General features: G+C 34.8%; 4 protein-coding genes across 4 annotated transcripts; 1 reads left to right on the top strand and 3 right to left on the bottom strand.

Annotated features, from left to right (window-relative positions):
* The first annotated feature begins 1,358 nt into the window (after positions 1-1,358).
* Positions 1,359-8,203, top strand: LOC145597713 (uncharacterized). The gene is made up of 21 exons (XM_081653951.1): positions 1,359-1,757; positions 2,097-2,176; positions 3,008-3,094; positions 3,228-3,278; positions 3,364-3,481; positions 3,572-3,628; positions 3,710-3,774; positions 3,903-3,986; positions 4,071-4,121; positions 4,223-4,285; positions 4,389-4,435; positions 4,522-4,591; positions 4,703-4,765; positions 5,485-5,574; positions 5,668-5,706; positions 5,989-6,225; positions 6,325-6,410; positions 6,497-6,545; positions 6,673-6,753; positions 6,846-6,939; positions 7,324-8,203. The coding sequence occupies exons 1-21, from the start codon at positions 1,640-1,642 to the stop codon at positions 7,839-7,841; spliced, it is 2,148 nt and encodes a 715-aa protein (XP_081510077.1). The 5' UTR covers positions 1,359-1,639; the 3' UTR covers positions 7,842-8,203.
* Positions 8,204-10,021: 1,818 nt separating this feature from the next.
* Positions 10,022-11,163, bottom strand: LOC145597207 (uncharacterized). The gene is made up of 2 exons (XM_081653361.1): positions 10,539-11,163; positions 10,022-10,422 (listed from the first exon to the last, which is right to left on the bottom strand). The coding sequence occupies exons 1-2, from the start codon at positions 11,161-11,163 to the stop codon at positions 10,022-10,024; spliced, it is 1,026 nt and encodes a 341-aa protein (XP_081509487.1).
* Positions 11,164-11,538: 375 nt separating this feature from the next.
* On the bottom strand, positions 11,539-17,687 carry LOC145597944 (glyoxylate/succinic semialdehyde reductase 1-like). The gene is made up of 8 exons (XM_081654226.1): positions 17,471-17,687; positions 16,123-16,233; positions 15,947-16,048; positions 15,278-15,379; positions 14,791-14,906; positions 13,021-13,099; positions 12,780-12,950; positions 11,539-11,919 (listed from the first exon to the last, which is right to left on the bottom strand). Exons 1-8 carry the CDS (start codon positions 17,573-17,575, stop codon positions 11,833-11,835), a joined length of 873 nt encoding a protein of 290 aa, XP_081510352.1. The 5' UTR covers positions 17,576-17,687; the 3' UTR covers positions 11,539-11,832.
* A 4,893-nt stretch (positions 17,688-22,580) lies between these two features.
* On the bottom strand, positions 22,581-24,552 carry LOC145597206 (uncharacterized). Its single transcript, XM_081653360.1, has 4 exons — positions 24,526-24,552; positions 24,249-24,446; positions 24,134-24,161; positions 22,581-23,020 (listed from the first exon to the last, which is right to left on the bottom strand). The coding sequence occupies exons 1-4, from the start codon at positions 24,550-24,552 to the stop codon at positions 22,581-22,583; spliced, it is 693 nt and encodes a 230-aa protein (XP_081509486.1).

Below are 24,552 nucleotides of genomic sequence, written 5' to 3'. Positions count from 1 at the left end.
TGACTTAGGCCATCTCCAATTGCAAAACATGATCTTCGATTATTTGACTAAATAAATATCAATTCTTTTTAATGCTATAATTTTATTTACATTTGAATTTGTTATATATATATAGAGCAAGAGCGCAATGATAGAGATCAATGGCAAATCTTGACTACAAATATTGAACGGGCTACGAATTAAACATCTAACAACATCTAACACCTCACTCAAAACTAACCATTGACCCATAACATATATAACCTATAGTTGCTTAGGTTTATTAACTAGTAAATAGAAAAACTTACTCGAAGCAATTTTAATTAACCGTGATATAGTGAAGGTTCACATTCGATCAAATTAAAGATGATTGTAGGGTCATGTCTCGTGTCAGGCATATATGCTTTGGGGTTAGTTAGGCAATTAGGCCCGACCTTTGGCATATCCCACGAGCTGAGCTTTATTCTGTGGTGTGCCAAAAGTTTCAAAAGATTGACCCTTGTACTACCCAAGGCTACATACCACGATGTCTGACACTACAACCGTGTTGTGCTTGCATGCCTAAGAACCTGTTCACATTTACTTAATTTCAGTTTAGTTTAGTTCAATTCAGCTTCTAATTTCCCTCTCTCATAAAATGTTCATTTCAGCTCAATTCAGTTCAGCTTCTAATTTCCCTCTCTCATAAAATGTTCATTTCAGCTCAGTTCAGTTCAACTCCAATAAGTTCAGTTCAGTAAATGTGAACAGGCCCTAGGTCAAAAATTTTTACATTAGTGTGTTCTCCCAAGCTGTGTCGTGCCAAATAAATACGGTTTGGGGCAGACTTAGCACTATCTTTACCTCTGATGTAGACAAAACTTATCTCCATATTTTAGATACTACCTCAAAAAATTTGACCAATTAAACTAAGTTGTCTTTGTTTGAAACTTGACTTATTTTTGGTAAATATTATTTGAATAAGTTAAAGAGAACCCAGTCTAACAAGTTAAGATACATAAATGAAAACATATGATCTTACTTAGGGGATTGTAAGAGATAAGTGGAGAACTATTACAACTTACAACTATAGACCTATAGTAACAACACAGCAATAAAGTCTTAAAAGTATAGTTTAATAGAGTTGTTTCCTTAAAATTTCCTCCTTTTTTAATAGGAAAGGAAGCATGGGAGGAGGCGGGAAGTAATAAAGGAGCGCCTATTTAACAATACCCCCCCCCCAAAAAAAAAAAAAAAAAACAGGGAAAATATTGACTAGGGTTTTGCTAAAGATTTCTTTTTTTTTTTTTTTTTTTAAAAGTGAAGAAATAAAAAGAAAAAAAGAAAAATCAAAATTGTAGGTAGTTGTTATATAAATATGCAGAGGGGCCGTCACAAGGCTCAACAATGCTAATCTTCCATTCTGCCTCTCTTTCTCTCTCTACGTTCTCTCTCTGAAACTCACCAAATCCCTTCATACTCTTTGCAACATCAACTGCCTCTGTTATCAATTACTACTATTTCACAAATTACGTGCATTTTCCACCATTTTTTTTTTATTAACTTAAACAACAAAACGGCTGAGAACAGGGGAAGTTTAATTTCTGATAATACCCAGAAAATTTGTGACAAAAAAAAAAACCCAGAAATCTTAAGAAATTTGCAGTAAAATTTGGAGAAGATGAAGTATGTTCTTGTAACAGGAGGTGTTGTTAGTGGACTGGGAAAAGGGGTTACTGCTAGTAGTATTGGGGTGCTCCTTAAAGCTTGTGGTCTTCGTGTTACTTCCATTAAAATAGGTATTTAGCTATATTTGCATTTTAATTTTTCTGGGTTTTGATTATTTTTTTGAGATTTTTTACGACGTGGGTTTTGGATTAATGTGGATTAGGTTGAAATTCAAGGGTTTATGGCTGATTTTTGTTTCCCAGATTTTAATTTAGATTATTTTTGTTTTGATGTACATTGCACCATTTTACCCAGAAATGAGTTTGATGTATGAGATTGTTTTTACTGTCTGATTGGGTTGAATGAAGGAAATAAACCCTGAAATGGAATAAAAATCAGAGCTTTTTTTTACCCCTTTTGATTTTTTCTTGTATTTTTGTATGAGTAATTGATTGATTTTGTTGTTGCAGATCCTTATCTGAATACAGATGCAGGAACTATGTCACCCTTTGAGCATGGTGAAGTGTTTGTTTTGGATGATGGAGGCGAGGTAACAAAAAGCTTTATCTAATCATATTATATTAATTTATTAATTTGCATATTTTAGGTTTTGAAATCCAAATTTGTTTAGAAATCAATTTCTTAAGATTTGAATATAAAAAACTTTAGTGAAGTCATTATTGATGTTGACTTAATTTCATTTTCACTGTTAGCAATTTGATTTAGTTTTTGTTGGGTCTTGGCGGCAGTGTAGGTTGTTGGAAAGGATAGGTATCTTAGAAAATGATGTTGATTTCTATACTTATTTTTCCTCAAAGCTTTCATGAAATGTATCCCCTTTTAGCTTGTATGGAACATGCAGACTGAGACTGACCTTGGACGAGTTGTGGGTTCGAACCACGGTGTGTTGTTCATCAGAACATCGATTCGATGCTAGGCAAAAGAAAAGAAAAGAATATCAGTTTTTAGCTTTTGGATTATGCTGTTTTTTCATTAAAAGAAAAAAAGGAACCTAGGATAACAATATAACACAAGGAATTTTATCTCTAAATACCTTGAAGTCAAAAAGCAAGAAAGAAATACGAAGTAGAAGCTTTAGATTGTGAAATCAAATGTGCTTGCTTTTCTCCTTTAAGCAGCAAAATGATTTCCCTTTGTTCTTGCCAATATCGGTGTGGGGCCGAAGTAGAGCATGTTGTTGTTCCCTTCATGAGCTTTATTTATTATGATTTCGAGTTTGAGCTGAAAGATATTGATTCTCTACTCAACATGTGATCAAGTGATCATGACTTTCTAATGTTAAACAATCTATCAACGTTCATACTTCATAGTACTTAACGAACGAACCGAGGTTGATGTTGTTTGTTCAATTGTTTCGCAGGTGGACCTAGATCTTGGTAATTATGAGAGATTCTTAGACATCAAGCTGACACGAGATAATAATATAACAACTGGGAAGATATACCAGGCAAGCTTAATTACCGACACTGCCTTATCTGTTACCTAACTTGTCCCTTAACCCTTCCTATTGAAGGATGGAGTAACCCACTTGACTATGTTTTTCAATTGAAATTGATTTTTGTTTTTGCTATATGTGACAGTCTGTCATTAACAAGGAGAGAAAGGGAGATTATTTGGGAAAAACTGTTCAGGTCTTTTTCCTTTCTAATCCATAATTTTCCACTGCTACTATTGACCCTTCACAGTCATTTTAATTGAATTCTTTGTGATTGTTAGGTTGTCCCGCACATTACCGATGAAATTCAGTTGTGGATAGAACGTGTTGCGCATACACCGGTAGATGGCCAGGAAGGCCCTCCTGATGTTTGTGTCATCGAATTGGGTGGAACTATAGGTGTGCCATCTAATATACCCTAAGGTGTTTTGTCATGAATTTCAACATTGCGTGTACAATTGGTTTGAAATTTGTGTTTTCATGGTGTAGGGGACATTGAGTCTATGCCGTTTATTGAAGCTCTTGGACAATTCTCATATCGCGTTGGTAGGTCTTCTTAGAAGTCTTGCATGCTTGAAACTGCTCTTTCTTTGTTGGAAAAGTTTACTCAATACTTCTTATCAACAGGTTCTGGAAACTTTTGCTTAATTCATGTCAGTTTGGTACCCGTTCTGAATGTTGTTGGGGAGCAGGTAATTCAATCAAATTCCTTATGTTAAATATTTATGTTTTTGTTTGTATGAACTGCCTTTGAGGCTTGGTTTTTAGCCATGTCCATGCTCAAATTAATTGACGTAAATTCTGTATTTACTTCTAACAGAAAACAAAGCCAACTCAGCACAGTGTTCGGGGACTGCGAGGCCTGGGGTTAACAGCAGATATTTTGGCTTGTCGGAGCACAATGGTATATCTTTCTCTATGTCAGTCATGCTCATTTACCCTTTTTCCTTGGTGATGTTTAGCTTAAACATTCATTTTTACCGTGCAGCCTCTTGATGAAAATGTGAAGGCGAAGCTCTCACAATTTTGCCATGTTCCGGTACTTCTAACAGCTAATCCCTTTTATGATTTGATCTCATTTGTTCACTCTTACGTGATTGATATATGAATCAGAGCCTTACCTGAATCTGTCCTTTTCAGGGTGAAAATATTGTAACTCTATATGATGTTCCAAACATCTGGCACATTCCTTTGCTTCTTAGAGTAAGTTATTTTTTTTGTTTTGCTGTTGAAAAGAAATTTTGGTTGTACCCTGTTGAATATATTGCTCATGTTGAGTTTGTGGATTTCCTTTTATTTCCATCAGGATCAAAAGGCTCATGAAGCTATATTAAAAGTGCTCAACCTTAATGGGTTTGTTCTATATCCTTGTATCTCATTTGCCTAATTCATGGTTGATTTTCCTGTATCCCATCTGACTTTTGCTTGCCTTCATGCAGTGTTGCAAAGGAGCCTGTACTAGATGAATGGACTCGGAGAGCTCAACTTTGTAGTATGTTGCAGCAGCCTGTAAGTTCCGATTGACTTTTTAATTTTTTTTTACCTCAGCTATTTGTGTTCTTGTATTAACAAAGCATATTTAGCCGCAACTCATTTTTGTTTTTTATCTTAATCCATTAGGTGAGGATAGCCATGGTTGGAAAGTACACTGGACTTTCAGATTCTTATCTCTCTGTGCTAAAGGTAATTAAGAAACCTACAACTTTATTTCTCAAGTATCTTTTTTTTCTATTTTTTTTTTTGGGGGTGGGGGGTAATTTTGCCTCTTTTTACATACATGCAAGCTGTTGATGAATTTCGAGATTGTATAAATTCTGCATTTTTGGATTTACTGCCACTTTAGAGCCGCAATGGAGTATCCTGGACGTAAGCTTAGCTACTCATAATTATAGGGTTAGAGCTGCATTTTATTTTTCAAATTAAGGAAAATTCAAAATGTTGTAGGGCTATAAGAACCGGACTAATGAAGGCACATGCCATACAGTGAAATTAATTGCCTTTATTGACCACCATTTAAATGCTGTTTATTTTCCCTGCAACGAGAGTATACATGTGTTGACTTTAATTAAGCAAATTATGGACCTATGCAATGAAAGCATAATTGTCTTTGTGCACCGTCTTGTAAAGTTTCTTAAAGATCCTCAATTTTATTATACAAGTATGCATTTTGGGAACACTATTGTCTTTTGTTTATGCTGATCTATTATACAGCATACAGTTAAAAAAATCTTCCCCCTTGTAGCGGTTGACTCACATATGTTTTGTGTAGAAATGAGAACTTAAGGGCATTCTATCTTGATACTTTTTTTTGCTTGTCGCAAATCCTGCAGCCACATCATGTGGGGTCTAGGTAGTCCGGATCGCATTAGGATATTGACCGTATTGAATTTTGCTATGAACAGGCTCTCTTGCACGCCTCAGTTGCATGTCATCATAAACTGCTTGTTGATTGGGTTCCTGCTAGTGACCTTGAAGAATCAACCAAGGAGGAGGTAATGATGATTGCTTTAGTCTTTTTGTTTTGTCCCCTGTACCTCTCCGTGCTGCTCATTTAATTGTATTGATATAAATTTTCAACATTGCAGAATCCTGAAAGCTACAAAGTTGCATGGAATATGCTGAAGGTTAGTGTCCTTATCCTTATCTGTGGTTACTTGTACTTGGAACTTATATTGCTTGTAAACGATATAGGCATGATATTGTATGTGTTTGTAATAACAAAATTCTTGCAAGCCATACACATGGTCTACATATACTCACTTTTTAAAGGCTCAATTCTTTTGCATCTTCAAAGGTCTTGTGTACTTTTTTTAGTCAAGTAACAAAATATCAAAGTTGATTTTTTATTTTTGCATCAAATTTTTGTGTGTTTAATTTTAACATCTCTGGTTACTTTGGCATTTCAGGGTGCAGATGGTGTTCTAGTTCCAGGAGGATTTGGTGATAGAGGTGTTGAAGGGAAAATTCTTGCCGCAAAGTATGCCAGAGAAAATAATGTTCCTTATCTTGGCATTTGTCTGGGAATGCAGCTTGCTGTCGTTGAGTTTGCTCGGTCTGTTCTTGGTGTACAAGATGCAAACAGTGAAGAGTTTGATTCAGAAACCAAAAAAACCCCGAATCCTTTTGTTGTGTTCATGCCAGAGGTGTGTATTATAGTTATTATTGTCTATATTCAGGTGCTATTGTATATTTTCAGCTTATCTCTTCAAGTTGAGGATATGACTAATGATATTAAATGACAGGGATCAAAAACTCATATGGGTGCCACTATGCGTCTCGGTTCAAGGAGAACATACTTCCAGGTCAAGGACTGCAAGAGTGCAAAGCTGTAAGAATTTAGATAGCAGCTGCCTCTTTTGTTGTACAGTAAATGAATGTCTATGAATGCTTATGTATATGTTTCTTCTTTTTTAGATATGGCAATGCAGACTTTGTTGATGAGAGACATCGTCATAGATATGAGGTGAGTAATTGCCAAGCAATGATTACACCTGTTTGTTGCGGAAAATCCATTGATGTGCTACTTCATACCCCGATTGTAGATGCTTACATTTTAAACTAATTTAGATATGTTTATAATTATGTTATAGGTGAACCCTGATATGATTGCTCAGCTTGAGAGTTTTGGCATGTCTTTCACCGGGAAGGATGAAAGTGGCCAGCGAATGGAGGTTGGTTTCAGCTTCAAAAATATTCAATGTAGGAGCTGTCTGATAAATCTTTTGTCCTTGTATTGTTTTTTGACATTCTTTGTGGTTAACAGATTATTGAGCTACCCAATCATCCCTTTTTTGTTGGAGCTCAATTTCATCCTGAGTTTAAATCAAGACCAGGAAATCCTTCTCCCCTGTTTGTAGGTGCGTATTCTGCTATTGTCTGCATTCTCGTATGGAAACAGTTGGTATTTTGAGGCTATTCTTAAAAGTTATTTGTATGGCCAAATTAATTGTCTAATGTCTGAGTGATGAAACTCTATCTGTGATGGGGAATATTTTCCGTTCTCAAACCATCCAGCCACTAAATTGATCAACACACTATTTTTTGGCCAATAACCCTCCCTCTTTCCGCTTGATTATTAGCATTCTTTTGTTAGAGGACATGGGTAAATTTCCCCTTGGAAACGGGTGTATCACTCCTGTGCTTTGCTGAGCGCTATTGGTTGTTGTTATCTAATGGATGTTGATTTGTCAACTAATGTTCTAAGTTCAGTTGATCTCATTTTTAATCTTATTTGCATATAGGTTTAATAGCTGCAGCAACTGGACAGTTGGGTGCTTTTTTGGACAACCCTAACATTGTACATAATATGTTGCAAAGGGATAGTCCAAAGTGCAATGGTCACCTGCCAACGAGATCTCAGCCTTGTAAGTCCAAGAAGGATCAAGTGAATGTTATTAGCAAGCAGCCTGTCTTAGTTAATGGAGTACACAAAAGCACACATAAGGAGCCTGTCTTAGTTATTGGTGCATTGAATGACATTCATCCTGGATATGCTAATGGATCGATGAATGGTATTCATCAAAAGCATGGTAATGGGTCTGTAAATGGCATTTATCCAGAACATGCAAATGGGTTAGCAAACGTTGTTGATCTGCCACATGCTAATGGTTCAATTAATGGTAATTATCCGGAATATAGTCATGGTTCCCTTAATGGCAATTGCAAGGATCATGAGAATGGGTTGTCGAATGGAGTACATATTGAGCATATAAATGGTACCCTCAATAGCATCTATAGCAATGGTAACGGATTTCACTAGTGAAGAAAGGAACGGAGGGTAAGAGCTCCTTTGAAGTTAGTGGCCATGCTTGATCAGCAGATTTTTGATTAGCTCCTTTTGCTAGTATTTTCAGTTTGACTGTACAGTTGATTAGAGTAAGCTCAGGTCTTTTAGCTCTCGGGATTCTGCGTACTAACAGTGCTGAATCCGGTCTTTTATTCAGGAACGGCCTGTTGTATTTGATGGTTGCATTGCTATGTAACTAAGAGGGGTTGAGGTTTTTCTTCTTTTGCTCCTTTTTTTTTTTTCGGGTCGATTATGCCCTCCTCTGTAAGCTGAAACTGGTGTATTTCCTACTGCCTACTGGGTAATGGGTATCTATCTTAAAGAGTGAATGCCTACCTTTTGCATTGTACAACTTACTTTCAGGAGGCTCGATTTGCGACTGGCTCACCTTTTGCTTTGTTTCTTTTTCACCAAGATGTAATCTCTGGAACCTCTTGTTTAATGAATATGTGTTTTGAGGATTTATAAACAAAACTTTTCAAGATATATGTATCTGGTAGATCTACCCCCTCTTTTCCCTCAGATTAGAAGAATTCTAAAGATAAGGTGTACATATTTATTGGTGTGAACTGTGAAGGAACTATAGCAGTATGCCAGTATCATATATCTCAGTTTGTTTACACTGTATTTTTCCCGCATGTACGTGTCACGTGATTTCTAATTTTCTAATGACACCTCCTTTTCCTAAATCCACTCTCTTTCCCCTCCGATTAAACCTCCAATTAAACACCTTATATAATCTATGGCGTTTATAATTGGCTGGGAAAACTGATGCTATCAGTTCGTTAAATAAGTTTTTACAGGTAGGTTTGAGGTAAAACTGGGTTGTGTGTGTTTACTATGTACATAATTAGCTCTCTTTACTTGGAATATGTCATTTATGCTTTGTATATATCAAAATGTATCTAAGATACTTCACGTTCAGAGCTCATGACACTAACATAGCCTAAGAGCTGTCTTCCCTCCCTTAGATTACTGTTGTTTAGATAACATTTCAGCTCTCTGTCCATATTAAATCATCTACTACAGCCGTCTGTTCAGCTACGCTGTAAATTAATTGTTATTTGCAAAGATCTTATTAGCTCCTGAATCTTGGAGTGGTCTTATGTAATGGAGCTACCTGTATATAAGTGTTTCTTGTTCTATTCAGCCACTTTAATGTCACAGGTTTTTCTGCTTATAGTGGCACAATATGGGGATTCATTCTATGGGTTAATTAAATTGATCTTATTAGGCTTTATTTTGTTCTCAAGATGTCAAGCTTACAGACCTATTTGTCTAAGTGTGATTCACTGGTTGGTATATATAAGTAGTTACTGATGCTTACGCGTATATTTGCTGAAATAATCCTTTATATGCATGCTGGTGTTATTGTTATTGTTGTCGCAGTTACCTTTGTTCCTCTTTCATCTTTTTGTTTTTCTCAGAAAGGGGCTCTACTAGTCTGAGCTGTGGGTGCAACGTTGTTCCCTTGACCTGGTGGTGTATTTAGTTGCTCACTACTACTAGTGGTTTGTCTGTGAATTTCTCTAATGCTTCTTGTTCTTCTTGTTTGTGTCATTTCCTAGGTTATAACTCAAGGTTTTATATCACCTTATTAGCTTTTCTTTTTTGGATTTTAACCCAAATTTATTACTCGAAACAATCTGAGCTTTTTCTGTCACTGTAAAATTTTTGTGTTATGAAAGCTAATAATGCTCCTGATACAAGCAAGTCTTTGATGATTATGGGACTTATAGTTTACAGGTTAGCTGTCACTAATATTGTCTTTGATTTTACAGAATTACTCTTTGACATGAATGGTATTAAAATTTTTAAATATATGAGTCAAATGAATGTTCTTATTATGTGCTAAGGTGTAAGGTGGGTGTTGCAGGTTTCCAAAACAGCCTTGGAATTTGACATCAAAATTGCAGCAATTTTGAAAAAATTTGTGGAAGATGTAGATTATTCAACATTAATTTAGCGGAAAAGCATTTAAATATTTTCTTAGTCACAAACTCACAGCTCAAAAGTTAACCAGTTTTTAGTTTTTTTTTTTTTTTGAAACATAACCAGTTTTTAGTTTTAGGTGATAATGAATGTAAGCTTTTTTTTTTTTTTGAGGGGAAACGTTAGCAGGATATATTATTCCAAATCAAGTTCCGCCAAGGCTAAAGTGCCTTGTGGAATAGAGTCAATACAAATAAGCTCCGAAGAGCTACGAGTGTCCCACCTTGCAACAAGGTGAGCAACCGTATTACCTGCTCTACGTACATGAGAAATATTAAAAACATGAAAGGAACTAGCTTAGCTAGCTTTCTAATATCATCGTAAATCAGCCATAGAGGGGAGAAACCAAGAACACCTCTGCTAACTTTGTTCGTAACAACCTGTGAATCGCCTTCAATCCAGACCTTCAAATGGCCCATCCTCCTAGCAACGCTGCACCCAAACCGCACTGCTGCTGCCTCTGCAGCCTCAACATTGCAGCCCACCGCAACTCTTTTTGTGGCAGCCCACAAGATTTTCCCATTACTGTCCCTAGCTACAGCGCCCAAGCCACCAGCAGACCCTACACCAACATGTGCATCAACATTTATTTTAACAACATCAGATTGTGGGCGCATCCACCTCGACACAATAGGAGTGCTAGCACGCGGAGGAGAGTGGAACACCTTCCCAGCATACACACGCTGTGTTCATGGACCATACGAAGAAAGCCTTCAGCCACATAAAACAAGTCAAGCTGCTCATTAGCATATACACGTTTATTACGACAAAACCAAACAGCCCAAGCAATTGTCAAGGCTCTTCGGAGAACATTTCGATCCACCCTATTGCTCATCCAAACCAGCCACTCAGAGAAAGGGTTATGACACGGAGAATCCGCAATTAAGTCATCCAATTCATGCCTACTCCATACCTGTCGAACACCATTACAAGCGAACAAGGCATGGCCAATAGATTCTACCTCAATCCCACACCCCCCACAAAGATCATTAGGTGCAATGTGGCGCCTATGAAGCTCTTTCTTAACCGCCATACTCCCCTTACAAGCATTCCAAACAAAATGGCTTAGCTTTGGTGGTCCACCTAAACCCCACACAATTTTCCAAACCTCTTTATCATTATCATTAGTAACATTTGCAGCCCCTAATTTACCCAACCAATAAGCCGATTTAACACAAAAATTACCATCAGCAGATGGCCACCAATATAGTCTATCATTGGGTAAATTATTTGACAAGGGAATTTGGAGAATGTGTGAGCATACCTCATCTCTGGTGCAAAATGGTTTCCAACCCCTGCACATTATCCAAGCTACCTTATTGTCTTCAACAAATTAACCGCCCAATGGTTTCCAACCCCTGCACATTCTAACTTTTAGTAGAAACACAATGTTTTTATTCATTTACTTAGTTTATCATTATTATTCTCTCTCTTTTATAATAAATCAAGTTGATGTAATTTGAATTTCTTTAAAGCTGCCTTACAAAAGTTGTTAGTATATGTTTAGATCGTAAACAAGTGTTTTAATTTTCTCGATTTGCTGAAATAAATCCTATTTAGTTGAGACCGTAAACAAGGTAGTTTGTCTATGCTTGCGGTGTAAGTGTTGCCAACAATTTCATTATTGAGAGATTCTACTTGGACACCCACTCGTAAAATCCCTGGCTGTAATCGAAAATGCAGCTAAAGGCGTATATGAAGTTGACACTACTGAAATTTGCCTCTCAAAAGACTACTTCCATGTTGTGCTATTATTATGAATACACGATCTTGACCTTTCTCGCTACATTCTCCTCCATAATACAGGTACTTGTACAATCTTAGCACAAAACATCACATAAAGCTCATTAATATTATGCATCAATTCTAAGGAAATTGTCAGATAGGTGTACGTGGTAATCAATCGACCACACATACAACTTGTAATCTTCCATCAAATTCCTGTCTGAAATAAGATTTGTGCTCTTTGTAATTACGGGTGTTTAGGACCCTTAATTGCTTCATGCACAGCTGAAAAATCCTGATTTCCGAGACCCATGCTTCTAGCCTTTTTGAATGCCTGAATAGAATATCAAAGGTAACGATGATCAGAGTTAACAAACATTACATTTTAATCTTTTTGCATACAAATCATGCAAGACTTAGCATAACAAATGTTTATTCGGATTAGATCAGATAGCAACAGGTAAGTTTAGATACAGAAACTATGTTTAATCAAGGCTAATAATTTCAGATGAGGGCTTTTCATGAAAAAGAAGGAAGCTTGGTTTTTAAAAAGTGTCATTATAGATTTATAGATGCATTTTGTGCAATATGCCCTTTCAGTTCACCATTCACACAAATCTTATTAATCTTTTAATCAGATGGCAAACAGAATTTGCATAATTTCTAATATAATCTAAATCTAGGATGACCCCAAAAATGCTTATTTTTTTCTATGTATTTTACTACTAGGACAAATGGTCTATCCTGTTTGAAAATTTTACTTTAGAATAAAGTGCAGAGAATCTCAGAAATACTGCAGAGTTTAAAGCTCACATGAAATAAGAGAAGATAACATCAATAACCTAGAGCCCTAGAGGGTAGGGTGTTGGCTTGCTTTAGGATCATCTTTGAAGTGGCAAGGCATGAACAAGACCCAAGACATGACCAAGGTGGGTGATTTTAGACATGATTACGTAAGGTACAAAGTCATGAGCTAAGGAATGAATTAGATGGTTCCGGGTACCAAATAGGCCTCAAGGATCTTTTGGGGACCCCAAGAAGCACCTTGATGCCCAACCTTTCTAGGCTTGAAAAAATGTTGTCCAGAGGCAAAATTTGAGAGCAATAATACATGAAAACGGGTCATTTTTGGAGAATTAAATATTACTAGTGTTTGCGTAAGACAATTATTCAATATAACAGATAGACTTTCACCTCATTTGCAGCGGCTGCTACTGGCATTGAAACAGCATTCTCGTCTCCAAGGGCAAGAGCCAGTCTCATATCTTTCTGTTGATGCTTTAAAGGAAATGCAGGGGGGTATTTACTTTGAAGCATTGAAGGTCCTTTCATCTTGAACATTGGATTAGCCATAGCTCCCAAGTCCTAGGGAAAAGTAATTTTAGTTCCCATCCAAACCAACAAGATACATTGAAAGTCACATGAGCCATCTTACCAGCACATCAAGAAGAGTATGAGGATCTAGTCCACTGCTTTCAGTCAATTCCAGCCCTTCCGAAAATGCATTCATCATACTGAAGCAAACACAGTATCAAAAGCCTAAAAATTCCGAATTTTAAGGTAATACACAGTTTCTCATGCTATAAAACAAAGTGTCGGATTAATATGAGTTAAGCAGAAGCTGTTCCACAGGCCTTTGAGAAACTCGCAGGCATCTAATGATGGCCAATGGTCAGAATCATCAGACAAAAAAATTATGCTACTTCTGCAGGTTTTGAAGAGCAAACTCTGCAGTTAGTTAAATTTGCATCAAGACCTCTCCAGAACCAACCTACAGCAGGTATGTCACCGGATCCTTGTCGTTGGGTTAATGATAAATCAGCCATGTGTTCTACGGAAGATCCGAAAACAACACACTGGACCTCAGCCAACTTAAATCAAAAGATTGCTTTATAGAGTAAAATTTGAGAATATAAAAGCTAAAATGAGTTAGTACCAGGTTAAACTAAAAAAAGAGTCCTAGGCTCCAAGCGACACAGTTGATATTACCATTCAATGCAATGTATGGAGCTTTTTTAGATTGGTATGTTAGAAAAAGTCAACATTGTTGTCATTTCTTAATCAGTTACCCAAACCATTCCCTGCACCTGACTAGAGAGCAAACGGACTAAATAACATAGAACTGAAGCAAGCGATTGTAAAGGTTGCGTGTGAGGATTAGGCAATTTAAAACATTAATGATGACAATAAGCAGTCCTCCCCATCTTAATAATCATTGACACAAATTGAATAATCTTCAATGGCTTTCAAACATAGATTATAACAGACACAAAACGAATTAACCTTCACGGCTTTTCTATTTTAAGGCAGAAGCAAAACAGCCACCACCACCCAGTGTGTTTGGCTAGTGTAAAAATTACTTATCAACTCCACAAAATGTAATAAACTGAAATTACTCGGTGTAATAACAGTACAACGATGGATAAAACTCAGGAATTTGATTAACAAATTAATGGTTTTACAAACGATAGTAGTAGGTTTAGCCTACAAAGCTCCAATAGTGACTTTAGGTCACAACTCTCCTAAGAAACTACTCCAAAATTCTCCCTCCCTATTTCCTTCCCTTACCTCTCTATTTATACCAAAGACTATTAACCCTAATAAACTAATAAAACTAGAATACCTATACTACCCCTCCAAGTTAGTCTATTACACAAAAAAATAGAGGTTGTTCCCCACAAAATTCCCAGCAGACTGAAGCCAATATAATTTATTTAATAACCAAGTTTGATCCCATCCATCATATGCTGTCTCTGGAGGTCCAGATGCAAACAGCCCTACCCCCTTGTTACTTGTTAAAGACATAAAGTTAACAGAGAATTTGTTTTCAAGTGAAGTCAATAAATGGGTCAAGAGAGGTCCAAATGTACATAGCTCTAAACATTGTTAGTATAAAACCACAGAAACTGATCTGAAGTGCAGTCAATACATGCTTTGTGCTTTGTTGATTATGAAAGGCAGAAGACAACCATGAACTCATGTCATGTCCACAATAAGGATGTAACTAATATAAGTTGCAAGTAGAATAAAGCACAGGATATCAGGTTATCTTATTCTACAGGACTGCAGGTGACTTGTCTTTGAATCTCTACCCTAGTATCTATCGCTGAATTTTTACAGGAAGTGGAAATGCAAATACAGAATATTCACTAATTCGTGTGTGTGTGTGTGTGGGGGGGGGGGGGGGGGGGGGGGGGGGGCTCACCTGCCCATTATCATGTTGACCACAAGCTTCATTTTAGCTCCATTTCCAACCTGCCCCAAGAAGAAAGACTTCTTCCCGAGCACATCAAAAATTGGAATTGCCTCATCATATAGCCCCTACAGTTACAAAACATAACACTTAGAAGTCTTAAGCAACTATCCATGTAGTACAAAAAAATACTAAAAGGCAATCAACAAATGTTTAAAGATGGCCATCGTCATTCATCAACCACTAGATACAGAATCAAGGCTCGTGAAGCAAATTTACAGAAAAAAGCAATTTAAAGATGCTCACTAAGGAACACCAACTTTTAATAATCAATCAAACAATTAATCAAAGCCTTACCAACTCTTAATAACTAAAATAAAAAATTAATAAATAAATAATTAACAATTGAAAAAAAAACACTCCGAAATGAAGTATGGGAGTAAAGCAGATAGGATGCGGTCATAAGTTATTACATGTATGACAAACATCCGTCTTTTACCTTCTCTCCACCGGCTAGGATAATCAATTGACCATCCTCTGCAGGTTTTTTGCTACCGGAAACGGGACCTTCAAGAAATCGCCCACCCTTGGATATAATTCCCTGCAAATCAAATTGAAGTTGGAGGTTTTAAAGAGGAAATTCTGCTGAAGCAAAAGATATAAAAGAATATAGTATGAACCAAAACACAGACTAGTAATCAATCATCTGAGGTTGCTGGGAGATGGAAATTTTATTTGCAACTCAAAGTCTACAAAAATGCAGCCAAACACCAATAAAGAGCTAGGATCGTCCCAGAAATTTGGAGACGAGAATAAAATTCTCTAATTAGCACCATGATCCATACAAGACAGCCAGTTATTCTCTGGTTATGCGATAGGTCACCAAGATATCTCAACAAAATCTAGCAATATATGATTGTCTTGAGCAACCCTGGGTTTTAAATTATTCAATTTGCTTATTAGACTGGAGACAATACAGAGTAATTACAATTAGAAAACCTACATTGGAAATCGTAGTTCAAATGTAAAGCATAAAAGATTTGAGTCAAACCACAAATAATGGAAAAGGTGATGATTAAAAATCTGGAGGAAGGAATCAGAATCACACGAACATAAACCATAACAAAACACTACAAGTCTCCACTAGAAATCAATATACAATACAAACCTCACTGATCTTTGTGGATGTATCAGCATCGACAGTTGACATATCAATATAGCTTTTTCCATTGCAAATTTCCTCAAGGACTCCATCTTTATCAAAAACAACCTAAAGAATCATGAATTATGATTAGATAATATATCTTGATGATTTGACAAAGCATTCAGCACTAATTTACCAACCGAAATGGCGGCTGAGGGATCCGACAACATTGCAATTGTATACTTGCACTTCTTGACCACGGCTGCAGGTGTTTTACCAACAGCAGCTCCGTGTTCCACAAGTTCATCACACTGGTAAAATGAAACAATACATATAGCTAAGATTATTAATATAGATGCACAAATCAGGAATTCCAGATGAAAAGGTTATTTATGGTAAAAAAATATAATTGATGACCTCAGATCAATAAGCATTAATTATCTTAGCTTTCACAGCCAGATATAAAATAACTACAGATATATTACTAGTTTAAGATCCATATTATATTCTTCCACACCCTGATGTAATTTTAGAAAACTTTCTCGTGGCACAAGATATATCCTCATTGACATTACCCCAATACTTTTAAAGAGGCTACGCAGCTAAGGCAGGAGGACTTGCTGCCAAAGACATCTAGTGGAGAACTAAATAGGACATCCTCGCTTCATAAATTTCAAAATCAAACAGTAAGTCCTTCAGGAGCACAAAAGGTTGATATAATTCCAATTCCTCGTAACAAACAAACCTAAAGAACATACCACGCCGCCTAACTGCTTGTCTTTGGTATCAACAAAAAGACCGCTAGAGTTTCCAATACTACTTGAATTGAATTAAATATTTTAAGATCTTTTCTGCTATTCTATGTCAGCATTTCTCATACCCACTTTCTTGCAACTTAATTTCATTGCCACATGATAAGTTGCAGGAACAAGCTTTGTTCAGAAATACTCGATATATGGGTGCGAGCAAAAAATTGAAGAGCAGGATGGAAGAACAGGATACAAACATAACAAGGCCATTAATTACCTCCTATCAAACAGGCCACATTGAAGTATTTGTAGCTACTATGTGCTTAAATTCCTCATAATCAAAACTTCAACAATTAACATCTAAAAAGCTCGAAATACACTCCCAATACAACATAAAGTCCAATTTCACTACTTAAGATTGTAATCTCCCCATCAACCATATAGTAACTAAAAATTGATGTCTCACAAGTTCAGAACCTCTTTCAAATGATTAACATTCCGATCAAATCTTCGGCACCAGCCCACCCGCCGCCTACTGGCAGCTAGCCTCCCATTTTCTGGGTTTCTCTTTTCATCAACTAACAATCTCATAAGAAAGTGATGATTGTTGAATATTAACAAATGTTCTCATAATTTAAACAGATGCATCAATGATGAATTTAAGACACTAAAACCATGAGCTCAGATAAATGAACAGAATTAAGCAGTAACTCCAAAAACATCAAATTCATAGCAAAAACATCAAATTCATAGCAAAAAAAAGTGATTGAAATAAAGAATGAATTTTGCAGCGGATTACCTTGGAAAGAGTTCTATTCCAAACAGTAACCTTGAAGCCATTGCGCAGCAAATTCATGGCCATGGCTTTGCCCATTATACCCAGACCCAAAAACCCTACCTCCATTTTTTTTGTTGTTGATAGAAGATTAGCTGATAATTGGGAGTTGGGAGATTGAGGAAGAGAGTGGTGGTTCACTGGTGTTCTTTTCAGAAACAGACAACTGAAGTCTGAAGGCAGGCAGATTTTGATACCCAGCTTTTATAATAAGATTATAAGAGTACTTAGATTAATTGCAATCGGGAAGGGACTGAAACCTAACCATCTAAACTAATCCAGAATCCGGATTAGCCCAAAGGATGACCGGGTGGAACACCCAAAAAAAAAAAAAATATTGCAAGAGAAAGCCCAACTCTGTACATTGTACGGGTATTCAATTTAAAGGGAAAACCATTACTTGTAGCGGATATAGTACAAATTGCAACAACTCGACTGTAACACTTATTCACACACTTTATATTAAATCGTTGTAAATAATTTGAAACAGAGTTACTATAAAAAGTATAAGGAGTATTCAAAGTATATAGTGACATATTTGCTCAATCGAGTTGGGTTACTTAAATAATACAGCTGTAAAATGTTTTTAAAACTAATCTTAAAGCCGTTAAAGGTATATTTTCATTATATCAATATTGCCTTTTTATACAAGTATGTGTTAATATTATATACTCGTAATTGCAAATATTAATGGTTAAAATGAGCATTGATAAATGTGTTAGGGTCTGATCTCTTCAGCTTAATTTAGTTTAGTTTAGTTCTTACTTTTCTTCTCTCATAAACAATTTAGTTTAGTCCAGCTCAGTTCAGTTTAATTCAGTTTAGTTCAATAAATCAAAACAGGCCCTTAGTCAAATTTGTTTAACTAATTTGGTATTGAATTACTCCCTTTTTACTTATTTCGTTGACACATACCGATGTAAGGATTTATGCAAATTAAATTGAATTTTGTACGGAGTATTGTTGATTTAGTATATAATAAGTATGGAGTACAAAGTTTGGTGGGAGAAATAATAATAATTATAATAATAAAAATAACCAAGTAGGTTTATGTCATTAAACAAAAATAAGGGTGTCATTTTTTTTTTAGGCAATAAGGGTGTCAATTAAATAGTAGAGACTTAATGAAATAAAAAAAATCATTTTATTAAGGATTTAAGAACAAATTTAAACATTTAAAAATGTGCCCACTAAATAAAAACAAATAAAGTAGGTTTACGATGATAATAATTGGGGACCCTTTTATTTGATAAAAAAATTGATCATAGCTTTGCTGAAAGGATTTTTTATTTAATTTAGTTATCATGCATTTGTTAGATATAAATTTTCTGTAAATGTTGTATGACTTTTTTTTTTTTTTTTTATAAAAGTTGTATGACTTTTTTATTAATGAATCAATCTTTTTGTTAAAAGTAAAAGTATGTTTATATTTTTCATCAAAAAGAAAAATAAATCAACAAAACTAATTTATCATTTACATTTTCAAGTTTCTTTTTTTTTTTTGGTGCTCATTTACATTTTCAAGAGAATGATGATAAGGTTAATTTTTCTTGATCCTTTTTTATACGGTCTCGAACTTTTTAGGGATGCCATTATATAAATATGTGAGGTATTGGGCTACTTATCAAAAAGAAAAAGAAACTACATAGTGTGTGTGAGCCCACGCAAGTTTTTTTGGATGGAAAAGCTTGAAGTTGGACCATGGACTCGTGGTGGCAATCTGGTGGTTCTAGGCGGAGAAATGAGCATGACTTCTAGTGAGCTACTCCTTTATTGCTTATACTAGATTAGTCTCGTGCGATGCACGGAAATATAGAGTATATATATTTTATGTATTATTACGTATCAGAAAAATTATTGAGATATAACCATTAGTTGTAAATGCTAATTTTATAAAATTAATTTTGAAGAAAAACAAACCGAATATGAAAATTTAAGCACATACGTAAAAGTTAGATTTTTAATATACGAATTTAATTAAACAAATAAATAATGATTTTAAACTTGTAATATATACTAGAAAATAGAAAAAATGTATACATCAAAGTATTTTGTTCGATGAAGCATAAGGGAAAGATGTATTAGAACCAATAGTTGGTGATAGAAGAAAAATAAATAAATTAAAGAGTATAGATAAATTGAGAGGAGGAGAAATTAAATTTGAAATCAAAGAAAATATAATGACGTCAGATTTTTATTTAGGCGGGAAAATTTTTCTTATAAAGCTGTCACGTGGATAATATGATGTCAGCGGTTGTTCCTTTAGTTTATTTTTAGAAGATTAGTAGATTGCTCCATTGATTTTTTAGCCGGGTTTTAAAAGACACAAATACTCATTAATTAATAAAATATACGGAGTAATATAGTCATATGAGATTATGATTTGTCATTTATGAATTTTTAAAAATTTAAGTTGTTATAGCTCTGTCTTTAAAATCATAAAAAGTCAAACGAAAGTAACAATTGGGAACCTCGGGATGGTAGAAGGAGTGCATAAACCCAAAATTAAGATGGAGTCTCAACTACTTTTTCGAAAAATTAAAGATTTGACATGTCTATATAGAATAGCTTTTTGTATTAAACTGATTCCCACATTTTCCACACATATCTAATGATGTTTGAATTTATGGGAAATAATTATAAGAGCACTCACATCAGTGAGCATTTTTTTGCTCATGAGCAAAAATGGTGAGCAAATTTGTTAGACATGGTTTCTCATCAATGAGCATATTGAAAAATGCTCATGAGCATTTCTCATTTTGCTCATCCTATGAGCAAATTTGAGGATGAACAGTAACTACGTGGGGCCCAGCAACTCTCCAATGAGCAACTCTCCCTGTCAGCCTCTTCACCCAATCAGCAAATGTTACCGTTTTCAAACGGTAATTAAATTAAAACAGCTATTTTTTGGCCAATTTTGATTATATATATATATATATATATATATATATATATATATATATATATATATATATATATATATATATATATATATATATATATATATATATATATATATATATATATATATATAATCAGCAACGATTATAATTTTTTTTTCTCTATCAATAGAGGTCCATTTTGACATATTTTTGTATAATTTCATAAATCACAAAAACACTCTATATTATTGTTATTCCCAAATTTTCTTAAAAATAAAAATTAGGAGAGAGAATGATGATCATTTTTTTTGCTAACTAATGGGATAGAATTTGCTCACCAAAAATGCTCAAATTTTGAAGAGAGAGAAAGTGGCTAGAGAGAGAATGAACATTTTTTTTTGCTTACTAATGTGAGTGCTCTGAGCACTCACAATTGCAATATTAGATATTTAGATTATGATTTTGCCGCTTCTTTACTCCACCCTTCTATAGTTCTATTTCCCTACTCACTTGATCACTACCCCACTTGACACCATCACTCTTAAGAGTCCTAACCACGCTCCATACAACATAACCTTTCAATAGAAAGGCACCCAATTCACACGGTCTTTTCAATGTTTAATTTATAAAAAATTCTACCTTATATTATCGGTTAATTAAAGTGATCGAGTTGCAAGGACAATGACGTAGAAAGATTCAATTTAAAATCTTGAATACCATTTCTGAAACATTAACCAACTATTCTATAAGCTACATGACATCCTTATACGGTGTAATACTTTGAGCGCATATCTTAATTTACTTAGGCAAAGATCGAAATATGTTGCAAAACTATTATGATTGTCATTGTTACATAGTTGTCGCTAAACATGGCTCTGGGCTGTGGCGGGCCCACGTGCTTTGAGGTTAGTTAGCCTTGGCCCACGAGTTTTGTGTCGTGCCAAGCCAAAGTTTTCAAAATGTTAGCCGGTGCACGGCCTAGACCCACGTGCCATCGTGTCGGGCTTGCTCGTCTAAGCAAAATTGCGTTGTTTAACTGTTTTGTTGTGTCGGGCCCGATCGTGTCGTTCCTTATCGTGCTTCTTCCAAAAAAAGGTGGACCTGACCCGGACCACGGCCCACATGCACAATAACGTGTCAAGCCTAATTATTTATCCCTAGACTATAGTGTATGTAACTCTACCTACACTCCCTCTTAAATGATGCGTTTAGCCTCCCACTACCCTCAGAACCTACACCCATCAAAATGACACGCTTCTAAAACCATCGAGATCGCGAGCCAACAATGACATTTCTATCAAGTAATGATAAAACTATTTGAACACCCTCCAAACTACCTCCATGGTTCTGCATTCCCAAATCTCCAACGCTTCAATACTTCAAAGTTGTTGTCGACGACGACGGCCATCGATGGCCGACAAAGATGAATAATCGTGCGTGTGTGTGACTTGAAGTGTGTGATTTGTTCTTTTACTAGTCATTTTCATACTACTTTCTCTTTCTAATTGACAATTATCATAAGCATAGATGCTTTCTTTTTTGTTCCCAAATCAAGAAAGAAAATGTATTATAGTTTTTTTTTTTTTTTTAAAAAAAAAAAAAAATTTTAAAAAAAAGTTGAATTTTTTTATTATTAATGTTCATTTTCATGTCGATAAATGTTCATTTTTATATTGATACATGATCATTTTATTTAATATATATTTATTGTGATATTGATATATACATGGTGTATGTTCATTTTCGTAATAATTAATGTTCTTTTTTGTATTTATAAATATTTGTTAATTTTTTTTTGTGAATTTCATACTGATATTTTTATAAATGTCTATTCTTGTATTAAATATGGATGCATGTTCATTGTTATATTAATACATGTACAGCAAGCTACTGAGCTATAGATACATTGACAATTTAGTTAAAGTAATAACTATAGGAGAACAAACTCGTATTGCACAACCTATAGTATTTACTCGATGAACTATGAAAAAATTCTTTTGGTTGAATGTTCATTTTCATTTTGATAAATGTCCATTTATATCTTAGTATATAGTCATTATTCGCATATTAATAGACGATCCTTTGATTTCTGACAAATGTCCATATAATAAGGAATTTTAATAACAATTTGTAGTTTTCTATAGTTTTACATTTTTTTTTTTTTTTTGACAGGGAGCAAGCTCTTTATTCAATCAAATGTGGCTCCGATCAGCCAAAACAAATTCGGTTACATCACAAGGATACTCTTCCATCCACACTCTAAGCTCATTAAAAGAAATACAAAGCTTTGCAAGATTATGAGCAACATAATTACCACTCCTCCTCACAAAAGAAAAAGCAATTGAATGACAAGAAAGAGTGAGTTGAAGAATGTCCTTCACAATCATCCCAAAGGCAGTAGTAGGGATGATTCTTTTCACTAGGTGATTATGCAACTTCAAGCAATCGGTCTCCAAACACACATGTCGAAACCCAGACTCCAGAGCTATGTTTCGAGCATGTCTCATGGCAAGAGCTTCAACTACATCAACCTCAAACTTAGCCTCCAGCTTAAGACAAGTCGAGACCACCACATCACCTACATAATCACGCATAACACCACCAAGACCCACCCCACTTGGAGGGAACACTGCTGCATCAGAATTAATCTTAATCACGCATAGTTTTGCATTGAAATGCGTGAGTCTTACAATATAATTATAATGGAATATACTTTAAGAATATAAGAATGTTCCAAAATTATAACATAATTCAATTAAATTGGTTATACAAAATCTATTAAATGAATGATGCTAGACTTACTGTTACTATTATTTAGATGTTCATTTTTATTTAATTGATACATGTCTAATTTCATATTAACAACATATGATCATTTCCACACTAAACTATGTTCATTTTCATGTTATTTATTATTTAAATGTTCACTTTTATTTTGATACATGTTCACTTTCATATTAACATATGATCATTTCCATATTGCTAAGTGTCCATCCATATATTAATGGTTTGTTCATATATTAGTTTGTGTTCATTTTCATTTTATAAACATTTATTTAAATTTTTATCAAATATTCAATTTCAAATTTGAAGATATTCATCCAAAATTTAATATTAGTTGAAATTCAATTTTTAATAATACTACGTATATCATTTATTTTCAAACATTGACATTTATATATTTTGTATATTATGAATTTAAAATGAACCATACATCACAATATGTATTTAAGTACATGTTCATTTTAAGAGACAAATATGTATATTTTAGAAGCTAAGTATGTTCATTTTCATTGTCACAATTTGTGCAGTTTAGAGTTACTATTTGTAATTGCCTCGTCATTGCCACTGCCACAACAACAACAAAAAATAGCATTACTATGACCTGTGTTTAAATCTCCATCCCAACCCAAAATTAGGAAATTTTGGCTCAAACTTTCTTTAGGATTTCGCTTGTGTTATATGTAAAATTAGGCATAAGTATTCAACGTTCATTAAGTGAGCAAATTAAAGCACAATATTTATACATCCTGTTAGACTATCTACTAAGATCCTTAAACATACGATGCCGATTTTAATAAGATATAAAATACATGCATAAGCATAACTTAAACTCTATCAAATAATCGTATCTTCATTCCTATAATTTATCGTACAAGTAATATAATATTGCTTTTAGGCTTGTTGTTTGCTTATTAAACTGATTGAACACAAGTTAGAATTATCAATTTGTGATCAAATATACCATTACCATGAAGTGCACTATCTTTATCCTTGAAAAAATGCAGAGATAACGAGGAAAAAATATAAATTCTATAATATAAAATTAATTCTTGTCCCGAAAATTCGAGCAAAAATACAGGTTGAGCGAAGTCGATTGAGTTGCGTGCAAACTCTGTAGCTTCTTTGCTTACTTGTTGTGGTGAGAATGGCCTAATTGTGGCTGGTGGCAATGTGGAAGTTGTTAGGTGCGTGATGTAAGGGGCAGCAGTGAAGTGGAGTTGAGATTTGAGATAATGAGATACGGCGTCGTAAAAGGGGGGTGTAGGGATTAATGCCTACATTAGAGTTTAGGCAAAAATTTGTATGTCAAGCCAGGCCTATATCGTGACGTGTTGTGAGCGGCCCAGTGTCAACTTTAGTTGCTGCCTTGCTGGTAGTCAT

Source organism: Chenopodium album, chromosome 20 (assembly GCF_948465745.1).
Source record: "Chenopodium album chromosome 20, dcCheAlbu1.1, whole genome shotgun sequence".
Lineage (NCBI taxonomy): Eukaryota > Viridiplantae > Streptophyta > Magnoliopsida > Caryophyllales > Amaranthaceae > Chenopodium > Chenopodium album.
The sequence above is the reverse complement of the archived record's forward strand: the minus strand, read 5'-3'. Positions and strand labels throughout refer to the sequence as shown.